This window comes from Orcinus orca, chromosome 10 (assembly GCF_937001465.1).
Source record: "Orcinus orca chromosome 10, mOrcOrc1.1, whole genome shotgun sequence".
Classification (NCBI taxonomy): Eukaryota; Metazoa; Chordata; class Mammalia; order Artiodactyla; family Delphinidae; genus Orcinus; species Orcinus orca.
In genome coordinates, this window is record NC_064568.1 from 75,072,681 (window position 1) to 75,092,789 (window position 20,109).

Below are 20,109 nucleotides of genomic sequence, written 5' to 3' on the forward strand. Positions count from 1 at the left end.
GTGTGTGGGCAGGTTGAGGAAACTCACATGGGAGGGCGGAGCACCCAGGGGCTCCCACCAGTGGGAAGCTCTTACTACTCCTAGATCTGAACAGCAGGAGGAGGGCCCATGGTTCATAGAGCAGCAGGAGATGGAGAAGGGCTGTCTGAAAGGACCTGCGGCAGAGGAGAATACAGCGGCTCCAGAACTGGGGTACCTCAGGAGATAGGGTGGGAGCTCAATAAGACATACCCCAACCTCTGTCTTTCCACCTTCTGATCTCCTGTTGGTGCCTCCCATTATCCAAGCCCAGCTCAAAGGTGGGGGCAGGGAGGAGTCAAGGTGATGCAGGCTACTGGGGTCAACTTCTTGGGTAGAGAGGGATACAAAAGAGATCTGGGTTTGGGGCAGGGGCAAATGGTGAAGACTAACACGGTGTTTGATTTTGATTTTTTGCAGCATGGGAGGCCTTCTTACTTTTGGAGGATGTAGTGCCTTGTCTGCTGAAGGTGTTTGTAAATTTTGCATCAGACAAACTCAACTCAGGGTATTGTTTTCTTCCCACAGCTTGCCTTTCTGGGTGAAGGAGAAGGCCAACAAGCTGAAGAACGAGATAAGAGAAGTTGAAGAGCTTGACAGTTGGCAGCCAGCGGTCCCCTTGCTACAGAGTTTGCTACCTGTTGGTGGGTCAAAGAACCTTCAAAAAGTAGCATAGGGCTTCCCTGGTGGCGCAGTGGTTGAGAGTCTGCCTGCCGATGCAGGGGACACGGGTTCGTGCCCCGGTCCAGGAGGATCCCACACGCCACGGAGCGGCTGGGCCCATGAGCCATGGCCGCTGGGCGGGCGCGTCCGGAGGCTGTGCTCCGCAACGGGAGAGGCCACAACAGTGAGAGGCCCATGTACCACCAAAAAAAAAAAAAAGTAGCATAAAAACTGGAGGCAAGCCCAGAAGAGCAGGCTTTTGAGAGGCTTCACAATGGAGACGAGAGAGGCAGAGAGCCTCTCCCAGAGTGGATGGTGCCCTTTGCCCCGAGATGGCCCTTGGGCAGATGTCATGGCCATGTGTCACCGTGTGTGGTTGAGAACTGTTAGTCTTGTAATGGAGCACAGCCTTTAACTCCGTGCCTCTATCCACAGGTTCTTTGGACTTTCTAAGACAATCCTGAACAGGAACAGGTCCAGGAAGCAGGCACTGACTGTCCTCTGGAGAGCCTTTTCCTGTTAATTGCTTCTGTTAGTGCGACTGTTCTAAATCAAATGTTTGACTTGGATGCAGAATCACTGTGTTTTGCCTCTTTTAACTTTTTTGTTTTGGCGGCGCTGCACGGCTTGTGGGATCTTAGTTCCCCGACCAGGGATTGAACCCGGGCCCTCCGCAGTGAAAGTGCAGAGTCCTAACCACTGGACTGCCAGGGAATTCCCTTAAGTTTATATTTTGAAAACTGTCAAACTGATAGAAAAGTTGCGAGAATCATACAACAAACAGACACCTACATAGTCTTCACCTAGAGTCTACAATTAACATTTGTCTAGAGTTGTACACATTCTCTTTTTCTCATATTATTATTATTATTTTGCTCAATATTACTATCAATTTTGGTAAATATATTTATTTATTTTTGGGTGCGTCGGGTCTTTGTTGCTGTGCATGGGCTTTCTCTAGTTGTGGCGAGCAGGGGCTACTCCTCGTTGCGGTGCGCGGGCTTCTCATTGCAGTGGCTTCTTTTGTTGCGGAGCATGGGCTCTAGGCGCGCGGGCTGCAGTAGTTGTGGCTCATGGGCTCTAGAGCGCAGGCTCAGTAGTTGTGGCGCACGGGCTTAGTTGCTCTGCGGCATGTGGGATCTTCCCAGACCAGGGCTCAAACCCGTGTCCCCTGCATTGGCAGGCGGATTCTTAACCACTGCGCCACCAGGGAAGTCCCTTCTCAATTATTTGAGAGTGAGTGGCAGACATCATAACCCTTTACTCCTACATACCTATATACTTCAGTAGGTATCTCCTAAGGTCAAGGGTAATCTTGTGGTTCACTGAGAACCTGATAGCTGTGCGGGGCTGACATCTGGGACATTTAGGAGTGCCCATCTGAGTGCAGGGCACCACTTGGTCCTGCCCAGCCCCTGATGAGACCAGGCCTGCTGCCTCCACGGGGTCTTTGGACTCATTCCCTCTCCCTTGACCAGCCTTGACCTTGGCTGGTTTGGCCACACATTGCCCCCTGCCTTGGCCCCTCTCACATCTTTATGCCCTGCGACTTTTCTTCCCGTCTGGGCCTGAAACGCACTGAACAGCCCCCATCCCTTGCAGTAAGGAGCTCTGACCCTGATTTAGCACATCTACTGGCCAAGTTCCCAGTGGACTCTGGGGAAGGACTGGGAGCCCATTTGAGATGCCTTCTGTCCTTCCAACACTGGGGAACTCCAGGAGGGGTTGTGGCCTGAGCCTCCCTGGGGGATGGGGCGGCCACTACTGACTTGAAGAGTCAACACTGAGGCTCCCAAACCTGGACTTTGTAAGAAATACATGCAAATTAATCATTTCTTGGTGCACATGGAGGGACCCTGCCTCATATCAAAAAAGAAGTCAAAAATCCCAATGGCTTGTTTTCCGAGGAAATGTGTATGTTTCTACCAAGTACGGAGAGGGTGTGAGGGCACCTTCCAGTGGTGATGGTGTGAGCATGGGAGTGATCATCTGGCTAGAAATGTGTTCTATTGGCTGAGCGCAGTGTGGGCTGGAGGAGAAACCAGGGTTCTCTAGGAAAGGGAGGACAAAAGGAATGCATGAGTCACAATTATACTAAAATTCACTTGCTGTTTATTTGAAATTCAAATTTAACTGGGATTTAACTGGTATTTTAATTTGCTCGATCTGGAAACTTACAGCAGAGGTGGACAAAGGAGATGGATTGGAGGGCTACCTAGGAGATAAAATTGGCAAGACTCTGGAATGACTTGGATGTGGGTGGGAGGAAGTTATGGGGGAAGGAAGAGTGGCAATAGGTGGATGGTGGTGCTGTTGCCAGGGCAACATACAGTGTCTAGCCCATGTGGTGGCTTCATACACCTAGAGAAAGATGCTTTCTTGGTGGACACAGTCCCGTGGACGCATTGCCTGGTGAGCAGTGTGCAAGCTAGATTTCAGCCCCCACTTTTCCCTTATGCAATGAACCCTTTACACAGCCATACACGCCAGTCCTGTGCTATCCCTTGAAATAAGGAATGCTGGAGAAGTATAGGTTTTCTAGGGGGAGCTCTTTTTTTTTTTTTTTTTGGCAGCACTGCGAGGCTTGTGGAATCTTAGTTCCCCAACCAGGGATTGAACCCGGGCCCTGGGCAGTGAAAGCGTGGAGTCCTAACCACTGGACAGCCAGGGAATTCCTGAGGGCTCAATTTTTGGAAGATGAATTTGAGAAACCTGTGACACACCCAAGCGGAACTGTCCAGTATGCAACTGGGCTTATGAGTCTGGGGTCTGGTATATGAGTGTGGAAAAAAAAAGTCTCCTGTGAGAAATGTAAATCCCAAGTCTGTGCCCTGTGGATGCAGGGTTAGTTGTAAATGACTTGATTGGAATATTGATCCTAAACTGAGAAATGAGCTCACAAACACTCTTGAATCTCTGGGGCCTGACAATAAGCATAGTCTCTTTGGGAACACTTCCCCACCCCAGGGCACAGGGGACTCCCCAGAAATAACAACCATGAAGATGAGTACCTGAGAAAAAAATTACAAGCTACAACTGGACTCACCACAAGGGAGTATCAGTAGGTGAGACTCAAGCCGATTTAGATGATTAACCATGGTTAGCATTACGGTATGAATTACCAGCATTTAGGGTGCATGGAATTCCATTTTGTAGTAACTGGACACCAGGATATTAGTTTTTCCTAACACTAGCTGAGGAGTTTCTAAATGGGAGAGGGCCTTATGGGTGGCAATCTGGTGGATGCGGGCAGGGCTGGAGGACCTGTCTTGAAATTGTATTTGCAAAGCAGCGCAATATTTCTACTTAAATTCCATATCCTTACTTGGGGAGATGATGATGATGATGAGGGTGGCTAGCCCCAGCTCCTCTCCATCCCTTGGTGTTGTCACAGGCTTTTGACTCTAATTTTAGCCCTTTCTTGCACAGTTTCTTTTTATTTATTTATTTATTTGGCCATGTCAGGTCTTAGTTGCAGCACAAGGGCTTCTCTCTAGTTGTGGCACATGGGCTTTAGAGTGCGCGGGCTCAGTAGTTGCAGTGCGTGGGCTTAGTTGCCCCATGGCATGTGGGATCTTAGTTCCCCGACTAGGGATCGAACCCACATTCCCTGCATTGGAAGGCGGATTCTTAACCACTGGACCATCAGGGAAGTCCCCTGCACAGTTTCTTGATGGTAAAAAACTGGACAAGATGGAAACTAGAATTTCGATTAGACATGCAGTCTGCGTGTTCAAGGGTGCCTTGGGGGACTTTTGACAGGGCTGCTCTGTCCTAATGGGCAGGTTGTAAAACGTATGCCCCTAAGGGGGTGCAATTTGTATCATAGGCATGGGAGATCTAATTTTCTTGTAGTAAGTGTCTTGTTCTCAAAACATCAGTATTTTGTGACAATTTTCCAGCAGGTGTCAATAAAGTGTCTTGAGGAAGGTGCACTTTTTCTATTTGGTGAAAAGGTGACATGGAGGGGGTATAAAGGTGGTGCTGAGTGGGAAGGAGAAGCCATCATCATGGGCTCTTGGAATGTTAGATCTGAAATGGCTCTTCAGAGAGGACCGGTTCAACTCTGGATGTGTTAGGAATCTGGCTTACAAATAACAGATACCCAATTTCAACTGACTGAAGCCAAAAGGGGAACTAATCATTGGAACTCAAGGACAGGAGACTTCCCTGGTGGTACAGTGGTTAAGAATCCTCCTTCCAATGCAGGGGACACAGGTTCGAGCCCTGGTCCAGGAAGATCCCACATGCCACAGAGCAACTAAGCCCATGCGCCACAACTACTGAGCCTGCGCTCTAGAGCCCATGCTCTGCAACGAGAGAAGCCACCGCAATGAGAAGCCTGCGCACCGCGATGAAGAGTAGCCCCTGCTCCCCGCAATGAGAGAAAGCCCATGCGCAGCAATGAAGACCCAACGCAGCCAAAAAAAAAAAAGTAGCCCCCACTCTTAACTAGAGAAAGCCTGCGCGCAGCAACGAAGACCCAATGCAGCCAAAAATAAATAAATAAATTTAAAAAATTAAGAAAACAGTAGATTGTAAAATAATATTAAAAAAACAACAACAACTCAAGGACAGGGATGCACCGAGGACAGAGGAACATATTGGATCCAGGGACAGTGGTGCAGCCAAGACCTACCTCTGTCTTTCTGTACGCTTCTCTCTGCTCCTCTCAGTGCACCTGGGACCTTCTTTCTTCCCTTCTTAGTCTATGTTGTACAAAACATGGTGGCAGGCAACTCCTGGGCTTCACATGTTAGAGATTCATTGGCCAGCAGAGAGACTGGCTTCTTCTAGGTTTCAGTGTCAAAATTCCTGGGGAGGAGACTTAATTGGTTCAACTTTGATCAGATCAATCAAATGGCCAGTGTGTGTGTGTGTGTGTGTGAGAGAGAGAGAGAGAGAGAGACAGAGAGAGAGAGAGAGAGAGAGAGAGAGAGAGAGAGAGAGAGAGACACTTGTAACCACTGTAGCTGAGTGCATGTTGGGGGTGGGGTTGGCAGGAAGTAATGGTCACACATTCTACAGAGAAGCATTATCTCTGGACCTGCGTCCAGAGACAGAAAATATGGCTTGTCACCAGAACACACACATCTGTGTGTTCTTCATAATCTAACACTGTCCTCTCAACAAACTAGTGGTTTTATTGCTACAATTTCCCATTTCAAGGAAAAACAGTATATATATATATATTACCGGAAAGTTCTGTAGCTCTCTCAGAAGAGGCAAATGGAGAAATGAAGAACTATAAAGAGAAAGGCATTATTTAAATTCTTAGGATGTTTCCCAGTCCACTAAACATTTTCATGCCTTCCAGGGCTGGCTCCAAAGAGATGTTTTTGAATGGTGAAGGAGACCAAGTGAGTAATGGGGAGGTGGAATGGCAGTTTGGCAATCCCTACCTCACTGGGTTTTAGGTATCTTTCAACTAATTTGTCCCTCAAATTTATGAGGTATGAATTGTTAACTCCACTTTTCAGATGAGGATGCTGAGATCCAGCAAGGTTATTACCCAAGCTGATGAGAGAGCCAAGATTTCAACCCAGACTGAGTCTGTCTAATACCAGTACCTATCGATGGTAACTCTCTACTATTAATCCACACAGAGTGAATAGCAATGAATGAAAAACTCTGACATGACATTTCTGTGGATTTCTGGGACAACCACTGATCACTTGGGGTTGCGCTTCTTGTAGTAACAGTTGCCACTTTTGTGATCACTTATTATGTATCAGATACTATGCTAGGTTTACGATCTCATTTAATCCTTAAGACGACCCTACGAAGTTGGTACTATTATCACCTCCAGGTTAGGAAATTTAGGCTTAAATAAGCTATTGCGTTTTCCTGAGTATTCTGGGAATAAATTCCTATCAGTTAAATGCCTAATAAGGTGCTAAATTAATAAATTAACAAAGTTCTTTTTAGACCAGCTGGGCTTAAACTCTACACGCGCCACGTTCCTATTCTCTGCCACCAGGTGACGTCACAACCAACCCCAGCACTACATTCTCTGCCAAGAGCCACTGCCGATATCTCGCGAGAGCCATGGCTTCTTCCAATCTATTTTGGGCATGCGTGCGGCGTAGGGCGCTTTGGCTTAGAGTGGTTTGATGACTTTCTGTCAGTCTTCCTAGAGTAGAGCTTTAACAACAAAGCGCTTATTTGCTTTTAGTCACTCGAGTTCTCGCGAGACTTGCTACTCTTCTCCCCCAACCCCAAACCCCGCCTTGCGCCTGCGCAGAGCTCTTCAAAGCAGAAGGTTGCGCTTGGAGGAAGTGACGGCTTTGGGTTCCGTGGCCGCAGCGCCGTTACTACTTCTCAGAAGCTCCACTCGGCCGCTTGCCGAGACACCCCGCCGCTAAGATGCCTCGAATTATGATCAAGGGGGGCGTGTGGAGGAATACTGAGGTAAGTTCCCTTTTCCCGCCGTCCGCTGCCCTCCGCCCCTCCGGCTGCTGGTGCGCAGGCGCGCGGAGGTCGGGGAGGCGGAGAGGTTGCTTGCGGGGTCTGCGTGGGGGTCGGTGCGGGGCCGACCCTCGGGGCCTTTACCTTGTGCCCGGTCCTACGTTATCTGAGCACCTGAAGGACGGGGACTGTGATTTAACCACTTGATTACCTACCGGGCACTCGTTAGGCCCTCAGTGAACATTTGTTGAATTGAGGACGCGCCCTCTGCCCTGGTGGAACTCACTGTGGTGGGAGAGCTAGGATAACCGCTAGAGTCGGTCTTTGGGGCACCCCCGTTCTCTCTGATATTCAAAAATGAAGAAGTGCTGTGGCGACAACTTTGTTTTTTTCTTGACTTCCTTGCAGACGGGAAGCAGTTTGAGTGCCAGGTTCAAAGTGCCCGTTTATGCCCGCATCCCTGCGGTCATCTGTGATCAAGGCATAACTTGTCCGCTCTCCCGTCAGATCCCAAGGCCTGTGTCTTCCTGTCACTCCGCTTCAGCTTGGATAGAAGCCAGATAGGCCTTCAGTAGTCTCTTTGCTTCCAGAAATGTAGTGGATCGTGCCACTGGTGAGCCAGAGAAAGTAGAGAATGAGTAAAATAGGTTTTAGTGGAGTTGGTGTTCATAGTGCACTGAATTTGTCAGTTTCCCGAGAACACCATATTTTTTCATGCTCTGTGTCTTTTTACATCTTATGCCTTCTTGGAATATCCTCCTACTGCTTGGCATCTTTCTGACCTTCCTTCAAAAACCAGTCCAGAAATTCTTCTGGAATTTTTGCCTGTTCATCCTGTAAAAAGTAGTTGCACCCCCAGTGGTCCCATGACAACTCTTTCATCCACTTGTTATAGTTTGCTTTGTCTTTTTGCAAGCATCACATCCTTCTGTGTGATGCTGGGAGGGTTTCTTAACCTCTCAGAGTCTCAGTTTTCTAATGGGGATGATAATAATACCTACCTGTCTTGGGGACTAAATGAGTCACTACATTTGGAACATTTAGAACAGGGTCTGTCACATAGTAATCTTGCAGTAAGTGCTAGTTGCTATTTCTTTTCCTCAGTAGACAGCACTGCAAGAGGGCAGGACCAGATCTTGGTATCTTTAGAAACTAGGACAGTACCAAACAAAATTTGCTTGGGAAATTTTTCTGAATGGATCTAGTAGGATAGATAATTGTTGTATATACTTCCCTGAAGATGTGATTAAGTATAGCAGTACTGCAACAAAGTTACACATAAAGTCAGTGAGAACCTTGCCTCAACTTGCACAGAGGGAACCAGGCTGTTTAAGTTGGAGAAGAGACGACTTCTGTGGGAGAGACATGTACAAAAACCAAGTAACAGCAGGATTCCTGTGATGTGGCCCACGCCCTGCAGTCTTTGAGTCTGTGATGATACGGTGTGGAGTGGTGTGGAGTGGCTCGTGTATGAGGCATGTAGCTCTAGTTCAATGTGGACAAAAGCCTAAAAGTAAGATGCCCCAAGAGCATTCATCTATGTCTCTAATATCCCTGGTGTCTGTGATTTAGCTTGCCGGGCTCTCTTGGGATTGGTGAATTCCATATTGCAATGGGTGCCCTGGTGAAATAGTGTCTAGAGACTGGGGGAGTCTGGAGACAGAGTTGACTGGTGACTTCGGGGGAAATACTTAATTCTTAGGTTAGACCTGAGATGTGGATTCTTGGGTCAGAGTTGGGGTTATGGGACTGAAGAGAAGATGCTATTCGTAAGCCGGAGGCAGGAAGCCTGGGTTAGAGATTGGATTCACCTGAGTCTTGACTTGCTTCTTGAGGGCTGGATGTGTCCTATTTGATTCTCTTTCCCTAAGTACACAAGACCTGGTACAAGGTTGGTGTTCAGGGAATGTTTTTTCAATGAATGAATAAATGAATGAGCCATATTCCTTTGACGAGAATAGCAGCCACACACCGTACCCATTCCCAGTTACTGGACGGGATAGGGAAGGGGTTGTGTGTAAGGGAGGGTAGGATGTCCTTCTAAGGGAGTTCTTTTTTTTAAAATTAATTAATTTTATTAATTTATTTTGGCTGCATTGGGTCTTCGTTGCCGCACGTGGGCTTTCTCTAGCTGCGGCGAGCGGGGGCTACTCTTCACTGCATTGCACAGGCTTCTCTTCGTTGCATTGAGCGGACTTCTCATTGCGGTGGCTTCTCTTGTTGCGGAACACGGGCTCTAGGCGCACGGGCTTCAGTAGTTGCGGCACACGGGCTCAGTATTTGTGGCTCGCAGGCTCAGTAGTTGTGGTGCACGGGCTTAGTTGCTCCATGGCATGTGGGATCTTCCCAGTCCAGGGCTCGAACCCGTGTACCCTGCATTGGCAGGTGGATTCCTAACCACTGCGCCACTGGGGAAGTCCCTCTAAGGGAGTTCTTAATTTCTTGCATTTCACTGATTCTGGCTTGCTTTTTTTTAATTATTGTAATGAAGTTTTGTACTTTCTTTTTAAATCTAGGATATATGTGTGTGTTGATATTTCTCTTTCTCCATAGCACAACTCTGTTAGAGTTAATTTTAATTTTGTCTTTTCTCACTTGGAGTTTTGTGATTGAATACACTGTTTTTCTTCAACAATTTTTAGGATGAAATTTTGAAGGCAGCGGTAATGAAATATGGGAAAAACCAGTGGTCTAGGATTGCCTCACTGCTGCATAGAAAATCAGCAAAGCAGTGCAAAGCCAGATGGTATGTACCAGTTAATGAGTGGAAAACACAAAATGACCTTAATTATGATGAGGAAAATGTCATTTCTTTGAACCTTACCAAAGAAAGCAGGCATTGTGATATAACAAAGTATGGAGTGGGAGATGGGAATTTAGATTTAAGAATTAGCTGTCATTTGCTTCCTATGTGATCTTAGGCAAGCCATTTTCTAGCCCCTCTTTCCTACCACTACCTTCTCCCAACTGGGGATAATACTTGGCCCTAACTGATGGAGATGTGAGGCTCAAATGAGTTCATGTTGTTTGAGAGTGCTTTGTGAAGCATGAAATATAACTACTTTTAGGTACAGATGGACCCTAGCTTATAAATGGATTGTATTCCAAAAGTTTATAAGTGGATTGTTTTAGAACTTACTTTCCCAAAGAAATAAATGGTAAATAATGGTTAATTTTCTAGGCTAGCTTACAGTAGTTGAGTTTCCTCATGAATCGTTGAAACATTGTATATTTGCTTCCCCAGAATATAACATAACCCAACATTACATCTGTGGTGCCCCCTTTTAAGTCACAGGGTAGTGGACATAGTAAGTTCTTCACATGTATTTTTGGCATGAGTGATCTGGCCCCAGCCCTGACCCATGTGGTACTAGGATCATATTTTGGATTGTATAAGAGTGACCTAATTTCCTGGGCACCTGGGTAGGGGAAAGGATCAGAATGTAGAGATTGGCCCACAAAGAGGAAGATGGTCCTCAGCCTGCATAAGTGGCTCTGATTTCTGGTTCTGTTAGTGGAGCTAAGCTCCTACCGCTTTGTTTGGTAAGGTTTATATATGGTTTGCAGGCCTCTCCTCCAGCTAAGTAGACTGGATGGAAAAGGTGGGTCAGGTGGAGCATGGGGAAAGGCAGAGATGACATAGTAGTTTTACTTAAATTAAAAAACTCACCAAACAAATACAGTTTTGAAAAGCATTTAGTGAGTGTAAGTCAAATGCTTAAAGAAGTAAGCCAAGGTGTTGTAAGAATCAAATCAAAGCACCAGAAAGTACTATGAAAACTAGAAACACTATGAAAATATGAGGTGGTTTTGTCTTATTTATAAATGCAAAACCTCTATAAAATGTAAGATGAATGGAAACAATTGGTAGTTGAGAAGGAAGGCATATGTTTTAGTCATGTTACTTTTCTTAAGCATTACTAACCTTGCATAATTAAAATACAGTAGAATTTAGTGAGATAGGGTATTTGGAATGGGGTAAGTTTAATCAAATAGGGAATATTCTGTTGTTAAAAAAACCCCCAGCTTTTGTGATTGAAGGATGAGAATTAGCTTGCATTTTTCATATATTAGAAGCCAGTATGTCTAATACGTGAGGAGGATATTATTCATGCTGGGTGACTGATTAAGGTATAAAATGATGTCTTTTTAATAGGTATGAGTGGCTGGATCCCAGCATTAAGAAAACAGAATGGTCCAGAGAAGAAGAGGAAAAACTCTTGCACTTGGCCAAGTTGATGCCAACTCAGTGGAGGACCATTGCTCCAATCATTGGAAGAACAGCTGCCCAGTGTTTGGAACACTATGAATTTCTTCTGTAAGTGAATCTCCAAAAGCAGTATTAGAATGTGTGTATATCTTCTGAATGAGGCTGAATACACTTTTAGCATTTTGTGTCCTTAAACATTAGTTACAGATCTGAATAAAGCCAGAGGAGCTAAAGCTATTGGATTGTATATTCCAAGTCTCGTGTGGTTGATCAAGATTATGTCTCCTTTTATATACTTTTTAAAGAAATAATTAAAAAGTATTATACAGGGACTTCCCTGGTGGTCCAGTAGTTAAAACTCCACGCTCCCAGTGTAGGGGGCCTGGGTTTGATCCCTGGTCAGGGAACTAGATCCCGCATGTTGCAACTGAGAGCCCACATGCTGCAACTGAAAGATCCCGCATGCTGCAACGAAGATCCTGCGTGCCCCAACTAAGACCCAGCGCAATCAAATAAATAAATAAATACTAAAAAAAAAAGTTATACAAATCATACATGTTCATCATAGAAAATCTGGGAAAAAAATAGTGAAAAAGCAAATAAAAATCACCCATAGTCATACTGCTGAGAGTTAGCCATCGGAACATCTTGATTCTTCCCGAAAGCTTTTTTGTGTGGCTCTGCTGCATTTGTGATTTAGGGAGCTGCTTGGATCCTGTTCCATGGCGAATGGAAACACTGAAATTAGAGAGAAATTTAAAACCATCTCTTTTCAGGTGAAGCAATAGTAGAAATGCTTTATTTTTGTTAATGCCCATCCGTTGGTTTTTTCAAAGAAAAGGGTGCCAGCACTAGGGAACCTGGTATTTCTAAGACTAAACGGGTGGTAGTGTGACTGATTACTCTGGGCTCATTCCTAGGGATAAAGCTGCCCAGAGAGACAATGAAGAGGAAACAACAGATGATCCACGAAAACTTAAACCTGGAGAAATAGATCCAAATCCAGAAACAAAACCAGCACGGCCTGATCCGATTGACATGGATGAGGGTAAGTGTATTTTTGTGAGGACTTTTTTATTTCTTTGGTAACCGTAGACTTCTCAGGCCTTCTTTTAACTCTCTTAGTTCTTTTCTAAACTCCTCTGACTTTTTCGAATTGCGGTTCTGTCTGTAGTTGTTACTCTAAGTATCTTTCCAAGTGTGTCCAACCTTCTATCATAGAGTAATTGCTCTTTTTGTATAATGTCCCTTTATCTTTTGATGTTTCAATTCATTTAGTAAGTTAAGCAGTGTGATATGACTGGACATTTCCTGGTGGCTAGAGGTAAGCTCTTTAGGATTCTGTGTTCTCATTTCTATTCCGAGGAGAGAGGCAACAAGCCAGGATTTGGGGATCCAGTGCTCCTACTAACTACTTTTTTGACTTCAGACAGGAAGTTTGATCTTCTTGAAAGGGCAGCACTACAATACCATGAGGGAGACTTATGATGCCTTTTTGAGACATTGAATCAGGAATCAGAGGAACTAGATTTTAATCTAGTTTAGTGCCATGTCTGCCACTTATTAGCTATTTGACTTTAGGTGAGTCATATAATCTCTCTGAACTTTGGTTCTCTTTCCTGTCAGATGGAGAGTAATAATATCTATCTTACTTCACAGGGTTGTCGTGAAGCATCCAGTGAATATTTGTTGAGTTTTTAATTTAAAAGTTTGAAGGTAGTTGTTCCCAAAGGCAGACTGTGGCTAGGCTGGCTGCATCACTGTCACATGGCAAACTTTAAAAAATAAAGGTACCAGGGCTTCCCCAGGAGGTCTGTGTCAGTAAATTGGGGGTGGGGGGGGAATGGAGGGTAATCCTGGAATCTGAGGGTTTTTTTGTTTTTTAAAGTTCCCTTGTGATTTCATTGGAGACCCTTGTGTAGGAATTGCTCTAAGGTATCAGTAATGAAATTTGTTCTACTCTGGGGAGCTATGGAAAATATACTGGAGGAGAGAAATAGTTCTGAGGAAAAAAATGAAGGAAAAATGATAACGAAGATTGTCAGTCCCCTTATAATTAAACAGTAGTTTTTACAATATTTCACAATTTGTGCTGTGCCAGATAGTTGATGATGATGAAGGATATGATAATTATAGCCACTGTTTAATGAGTATTTGCTAGATGCTTTACCTATTTCTTTTTCCTTAGTTCTTCTCAACATCCCTGTGAAGTAGGAATTGTTATTCCCATTTTATAAGTGGTGAAACGTTATTATCCAGAGTCACATAACTGTCCAGTGGTGGGCATGATTTTTAACTTGGGTTTCTCTGACTTAAAAACCCAAGCTATTTCCTTTATGCTGCACCATATAATGATTATATTGATGGATTTTCTCATCTTAAGCACTAGGGTATGTCTCTCACCTTGCTTCTGTTGGAGAAGTTAGTTTTTGTTCTCTTTATCTTTGCAGATGAATTGGAGATGCTTTCTGAAGCTAGAGCCCGCCTGGCTAATACTCAGGGAAAGAAAGCCAAGAGGAAAGCGAGGGAGAAACAGTTGGAAGAAGCAAGGTATGGTTGTTTTCCATCTATAGTTGAACAAATTAGTCTATGCATCCTTAGGCCCGGTAAAACTGTGATTTATCAACCCTGTTGGGTGAATGATAACTAGAGTTGTCTAATTCCAACATGGCAGAAGTAATGCCTGGGTATAGACATACATGTATGTCTTGGTGTGTTGGATTTGTTCTGTTAGCATGGGGGAGCTTCATTTGTTGTAGCCATCTTGGCGTCAGATGGCTGGAGGACACACGGGGCTCTGGGACTGTGGTGTGACTGCCAGTTAGTTACTCTCCTTGATTAGCGTTGGGCAGGCAATGGCTGTGAAACAGGAGACTCAGCTGAACATGGAGGGAGTTAATGAGCCTTGAACCACATTTTAGGCTGTCATAGAAATTTGTATTTAAAAAGTGAGTGGAATTGAGTATTGCCCTCTGCTCAAGGTTTTCTCTACTTTCCCCTCCCTTTTGGTTAGATCCATGGTTGACATCATTTCTAATGGCCTAGAAACCCAGATGAAGTGGTTAAAGGGAAAACTTGAACTTTATAAGAGCTTATTAGCTTTTGGAATTCAGGCATTGGAATAGCCTCCCCTGCCTCCACAGCTACCTTTTTTGGTCCCTAAGCTGGGAAGTATTGATACTTCCTGACCTAATAACTAGCATTGTGTTGATGGTTTCCCCAGTAATGGCTGTGAAGTGCCAGATCCTGGGATGGAGGATTCTTTTATGCCAGAGGATGCTTTTTGGCATAGCTGGACAACCACTAGCCCAGAATAGTTGCTTGTGATGGGAGTATGACTGGCCTGGGACAGTAAACAAGCTAAGAGGAGGTTCTAAATTTTCTGCTGGGTCTTAGTCACCTTTCTGTTCCGTATACTATTTAGGGTTAAGTAATGTGAGTAAGGTAAAAAAATTCATTTTTCCATTTTTGTCCATGGTTGTTTGGGGACCAAATTGTTTGAGCCTTTTAACCATGTGGATTGGCCCAGGGATATGACAGGTATATATATGAAAATCTCCAAGTATGGTTGGTATTGCTTGCTTTAACAAATACATTTTTCCAGATTTAAATTTACCCTACACTTTCTTGTAGATTTTCTTGTAGAACATCTTTATAACTTGTGCATATATCTTGTAGTTAACTAGATTGGTGTGTATGCAGAATGTACTGCAGGGCTATTTACTTTAAATGTTAAATTACAGATCTGTTTTATAACTTAAAGCTTTTTATTGATTATAAAAGTAATAACACTTTTCCTACAAAATACTAGTATTGTACTATTTTCTTTTTGGGGCATGGTTGATACAATGCTATATAGCTTGGTTATATTCACTTAGTATTATATTGTAAAGGTTTTCTAATGTCGTTTGAAGTCTTTGTTTTATTTAAAGAATAAAATTACTTATGAAATGTGTCCCTTCAAACCTTTCTCTTCTCAATATAGACATACATTTATGTGTACTACACGTACAGTAACATTTGTGTAAAATTAGATCACACTGTATAGACTGTTTCGAAGAGAAGTTAATCTTACTGGGGTTCCCTTGTAAGTGATGAATCGTTTTTCTCTCTCTGTTTACAAGATTTTCTCCTTGTCTTTCAGCATTTTTAATATAATGTTTCTGTTTGTGCATTTCTTAATGTTTGTCTTACTTGCAGTTCCTTGAGCTTCCTGGATGTGTAGGTTAATGATTTTCAATAAATTTGCGAAATTTTCAGCCAATGTTTTGTTCTCCTTTTTCTAATGTTTTATTCTCCTTTTTCTCTTTCCTTTTGATATTCCTATTGTGCATATGTTGTGCACTTAATGGTGTGCCACCTTTTTGTGAGGCTCTGTTCGTATATCTTCTTTCTTTTTTTTTTTCCCCCTTTCCTTTGGATTGCATAATCTCTATCCATCTGTCTTCATCTTGGCTAATTCTTTACTTCGAATCTGTTCTAGTGAAGTTTTCGTTTCAGCTTTCCCGTTGCGGAGCACAGCCTCCGGACGCGCAGGCTCAGCGGCCATGGCTCACCGGCCCAGCTGCTTCGCGGCATGTGGGATCCTCCCAGACTGGGGCACAAACCCATGTCCCCTGCATCGGCAGGCGGACTCTCAACCACTGCGCCACCAGGGAAGCCCCATTTGGTTCTTTTTATTTCTTTTTGTTAATTTTCTCTATTTGATGAACATTTTCATCCTACCTTCCTTCTTTAATCGTGCTTACCTTTTGTTCTTTGAACATACTTGTAATGTCTCCTTTGAAGTCTGTCAAAGCTGACATCTGGTTGCTCTCACAGGCAGTTTCTGTTGCCTGCTTATTTTCTGGTGTGGGTCATGCTTTCCTGTTTCTTTGCATGTCTCACCTTTTTTTGTTAAGAACTGGACACTTTGGATGATATATTGTAGCAGTTCTGGGTACTGTGTTGCCCCCATCCACTCCTTGTTACTGTTGCTTGCTTACTTACTCCTTTAGTGACTAGCTGGATTATTTTAGTGAAGTCTGTTCTCCCCATTCCTCACCCAGAAATGTGAAGCTTCTGATGTTGCTCCTCATGGGGACACAGTCTTGGGTGTGCCCACAGTCGCCTTGGGATGAAGTGGTTTTGACAGGACTTTCTTTGACATCTTCTTCCCTGGCTACACCCAGCTGTTAAACTCTACTAATTGCCAGTTTATTGCTGTATTGTTTTCAGCGATGGCTTGAGGCATAAATTGCTCCACAGAGTGTTCCAATCAAACTTCGGCTCCTTTGAAAGGATAATTTCTGAGGTCAGTGTTTGGTAGTTGTTCTCATCCCAGGAGGGCTTCTCCCACTTTTCGAAAGAGATTGATTCTCTCTGGCAAACTAGTGGGCCTGCAGTTTAGCTGCATCTCCAAAGAATCTGTCGGTTTCTTCACAGTTGCCTTTCACCCAGACTTCCACTGTTTTTGAGAGTGCCCTGAGGCCTGAACGTCTCCATTTCCTTTTGCAAATGAAGTCAGTTTCTTTGGGGAGAGTTTGGAATTCTCTGTTCTATCCAGGGGCGCTGATGTACTTCTCCTTGAGTGACACACCCACTTTAGGAGCTGAGTGTTCAGTGTCCGTGGTGGGGGTAGGCAGCAGCCCCAGGTCCCCTAACCCTGACCCTAACCCTGACCCTCATCCCACAGGCCCAGGTTGGGCTCCAGTATTCTCAGTAGCACTGTGCCCAAGGTAGAGCCCCTGGGCAGAAGAAGGAAGCCCCTCCTTCTCAGTCACTCTTGTCTGAACGTAGCCTCTGCAGTGGCTTCCTGGAGGCAGGATGAGAAATGCTGCTGTCCTGCCCCTACTGGAATGAAAGCCAGGGAGCTAGAGGGGAGAGAGAACCCTGTGTTCTTGGCTGCACCAAGTGTGGAGTAGAGCTTCTGTCTCCCTGAGCTGGGACGGGGGAAGAGAAGAGGGAGTGGGTCTTGATTTGAATACTGCAGGCTCTCACTTTTTTTATCGAATTTTTGTAGATTTTCTTGAATAAACGTTTCTTCATTTGCTGTATCTCCTTTATTTAGGATCCCTTCCAGAGACTTAACTTTTTTTTTTAATAATTTTTGTCAGTTTTGCTGGGGAGTGGGTTTGTGAAATTGCTCCTATATACTGTTTTATAATTCGATTTTTCCCCTCTTTAATATTCTGAATAGCTTTTCTAATCATTGAATCATTAACGTTATAGCATCTTGGGAAAGTACAAAGGAAAAAGTAAAAAATGAAATTCCAGCCTCCTATGATTATCACTGTTACTGTTCAGGTGAACATCCTTCACATCTCCCCATGCACGTATTCACTGATAGATGTGCATATAATTTTACATGTTTCTCCATAACATGTAAACTTTGTAACATTGTTTTAAACAGCAGTGTGTCTTGAGCATCTTTCCATGTCAGAGTAGATTTACAGATTTCTTTCTATTTATCGATCTATCTATAGATTTCTTTCTATTTATCTATCTCTATCTATTTATTTATTATTTTTGGCTGCTTTGGGTCTTTGTTGCTGCACGTGGGCTTTCTCTAGTTGCGGCGAGCGGGGGCTACTCTTCGTTGCGGTGCGCGGGCTTCTCATTGCAGTGGCTTTTCTTGTTGCAGAGCACGGACTCTAGGCGTGCGGGCTTCAGTAGTTGTGGTACGTGGGCTCAGTAGTTGTGGCTCGTGGGCTCTAGAGCACAGGCTCAGTAGTTGTGGTACACGGGCTTAGTTGCTCCGCGGCATGTGGGATCTTCCCAGGCCAGGGCTCGAACCCGTGTCCCCTGCATTGGCAGGCGGATTCTTAACCACTGTGCCACAAGGTAAGGCCCTACAGATTTCTTAAAGGTTATTTAGATGGCCATATAATATCTTATCTTATAGCTGTGTTATGAATTATTTTAACTAATTTGTTATTGTTGGATGTTTAGGTTGTGTCTGTTTATCTGCTTTTCTGAACAGTGCTTGGTAACCAGTCTTGTAGCTAAGGCCTTGTACATGTCCCTATTTATTTCCTTAGTCTAAGACTGAAGAGTGAAATTGCTGGGTTAAAAATGTAAAAAAGTTAGGGGTATTAATGTGTATTTCCAAATTCTCTTTGGGGAAAGCTATACCACTGTACTTTCTCATTACCATTGTGAGAGACTGTCCACTGTTTGCACCCTTGCCATTAAAACAAAGCAAAAATTGAAGGCTGTTGATTGATATGTAGAAATGGTACTTGATTTAATTTGTGATTCTTTAATTATTAAAGTACACTCTGTCATTTTAGCTATTTGCATTTTTTTCCCTTAGTGAACTGTTTATTTCCTTTTTTTCTTCCTTTCCCTTGGGTACATTTTTTAAAAACTTGCTTAGATTCTTTATATCTAACCATTCCTAATACTAAGTGCAAATTTTTTCCTATTATTTGCCTTTTAATATTGTTTTATGATTAAAAAATGGTGCTACAGGGATATAAATTTTAAAATTCAAAGCTGTTGATTGTTTTTTTCACCCTTTATTTAATTTATATTAAGTGAGTATATTCCCACCCAGAGATTGGATACATATTTACTTATAGTTCCTTCTGGCTTTTCTCTTTGCTCTAGTGTATGTGTGTACCTTTAAATCAAAACTGGAATTGATTTTGGTGAACGGTGTGAGGTGAGGATTTAAATAAATATTTCTTCCCCAAGTGACCGGGTAGTTTTCTTAACTCTGATGGATGATCCATCCTTTCCCAATGGTGTATGATTTTGAAGGTGATTTGTGTTCTCTTTCTTCAGGCGTCTTGCTGCCCTCCAAAAGAGAAGAGAACTTCGAGCAGCTGGCATAGAAATTCAGAAGAAAAGAAAAAAGAAGAGAGGAGTTGATTATAACGCTGAAATCCCATTTGAAAAAAAGCCTGCTCTTGGTTTCTATGATACTTCTGAGGAAAACTACCAGGCTCTTGATGCCGATTTCAGAAAGTTAAGACAACAGGATCTTGATGGGGAGCTGAGATCGTAAGTTGCCTTTCTGTTTTTATAAATGGAAAAGTATAGTAGTAATTTTATGGAGGGCCAAGTATTATCCTGGTCAGAGCCAGATATTTCTTAGTTAGCACAATGTGGTTTACATAATGCTTTTACTTATTTAATGGATTCACCTTTCTGAGAAAACCAGTGACCCTGGCTGTAATGCTTTTAGCATAGAACGCTGTTCGAAGCTCTCGAAATGTCAGCGCTTGGCTCTTAGTGAACTGTCTACTCAGAGTCACAGTCTTAACATTTACGAAATGTACCTTTGGGAAGAGGTTAGTTATTTTACTAATGGCCTGAAAGAGTCTGTCAAAATCCGGTCTGCTGCTTCTTAGTTTTTTTTCTAGTGAAAATTTTATCTTGTTTTTATGGGTTTTTTTTGCCTGTGCCATGAGACTTTGTGGAATCTTAGTTCCCTGACTAGGGATCACACCTGGGCCCCGGCGGTGAAAGTGGTGAGTTCTAACCACCGGACCGCCAGGGAATTCCCTCTTGTTTTTCATAAAATGAAATTAAAAGGAAAAACATTACCAATGCATTTTTAAGTCTTTTCACTTAATGGCGATTAGTAGGTATATTTTTAAAATGTCTTAGAATACAGAGGATTTTGTTTATTTCTAGGGATTTTTAGAGTTTTTAAATTGTTATATCTGAATGTTGTGGGGAGAACCTTTTAGGATTGTCAGAGATTTTTAGTACTCCCCCAATGGCTTTCCATTTCTGTTGACATGAATTGTTAGTAAACAACAGATGTCAGTCACTGTGAAACAGGATTTTCTTGGATGTACTCCATTGTATTTATTTTTCAA

The 20,109-nt window shown here is 43.5% G+C and overlaps 2 protein-coding genes across 4 annotated transcripts in view; both read left to right on the plus strand.

The window, feature by feature from the left end:
- SPATS1 (spermatogenesis associated serine rich 1) overlaps nt 1–1,595 on the plus strand; it is a 52,954-nt gene extending 51,359 nt beyond the window's left edge. The window contains exons 9-10 of one of the 2 annotated variants that reach the window (XM_033423902.2): nt 547–662; nt 1,117–1,595. In XM_033423902.2, coding sequence (XP_033279793.1) covers nt 547–662; nt 1,117–1,145 — 145 coding nt within the window. In that variant the 3' untranslated portion in view covers nt 1,146–1,595. Of the gene's footprint in view, nt 1–546 lie in introns of both variants that reach the window. The other variant, XM_033423901.2, reaches the window with a different exon arrangement.
- A 5,315-nt stretch (nt 1,596–6,910) lies between these two features.
- CDC5L (cell division cycle 5 like) overlaps nt 6,911–20,109 on the plus strand; it is a 46,391-nt gene continuing 33,192 nt past the window's right edge. The window contains exons 1-6 of one of the 2 annotated variants that reach the window (XM_004267523.3): nt 6,911–7,092; nt 9,732–9,835; nt 11,246–11,407; nt 12,220–12,347; nt 13,750–13,849; nt 19,067–19,285. In XM_004267523.3, coding sequence (XP_004267571.1) covers nt 7,048–7,092; nt 9,732–9,835; nt 11,246–11,407; nt 12,220–12,347; nt 13,750–13,849; nt 19,067–19,285 — 758 coding nt within the window. In that variant the 5' untranslated portion in view covers nt 6,911–7,047. Of the gene's footprint in view, nt 7,093–9,731; nt 9,836–11,245; nt 11,408–12,219; nt 12,348–12,427; nt 12,881–13,749; nt 13,850–19,066; nt 19,286–20,109 lie in introns of those variants that run through there. The other variant, XM_033423893.2, reaches the window with a different exon arrangement.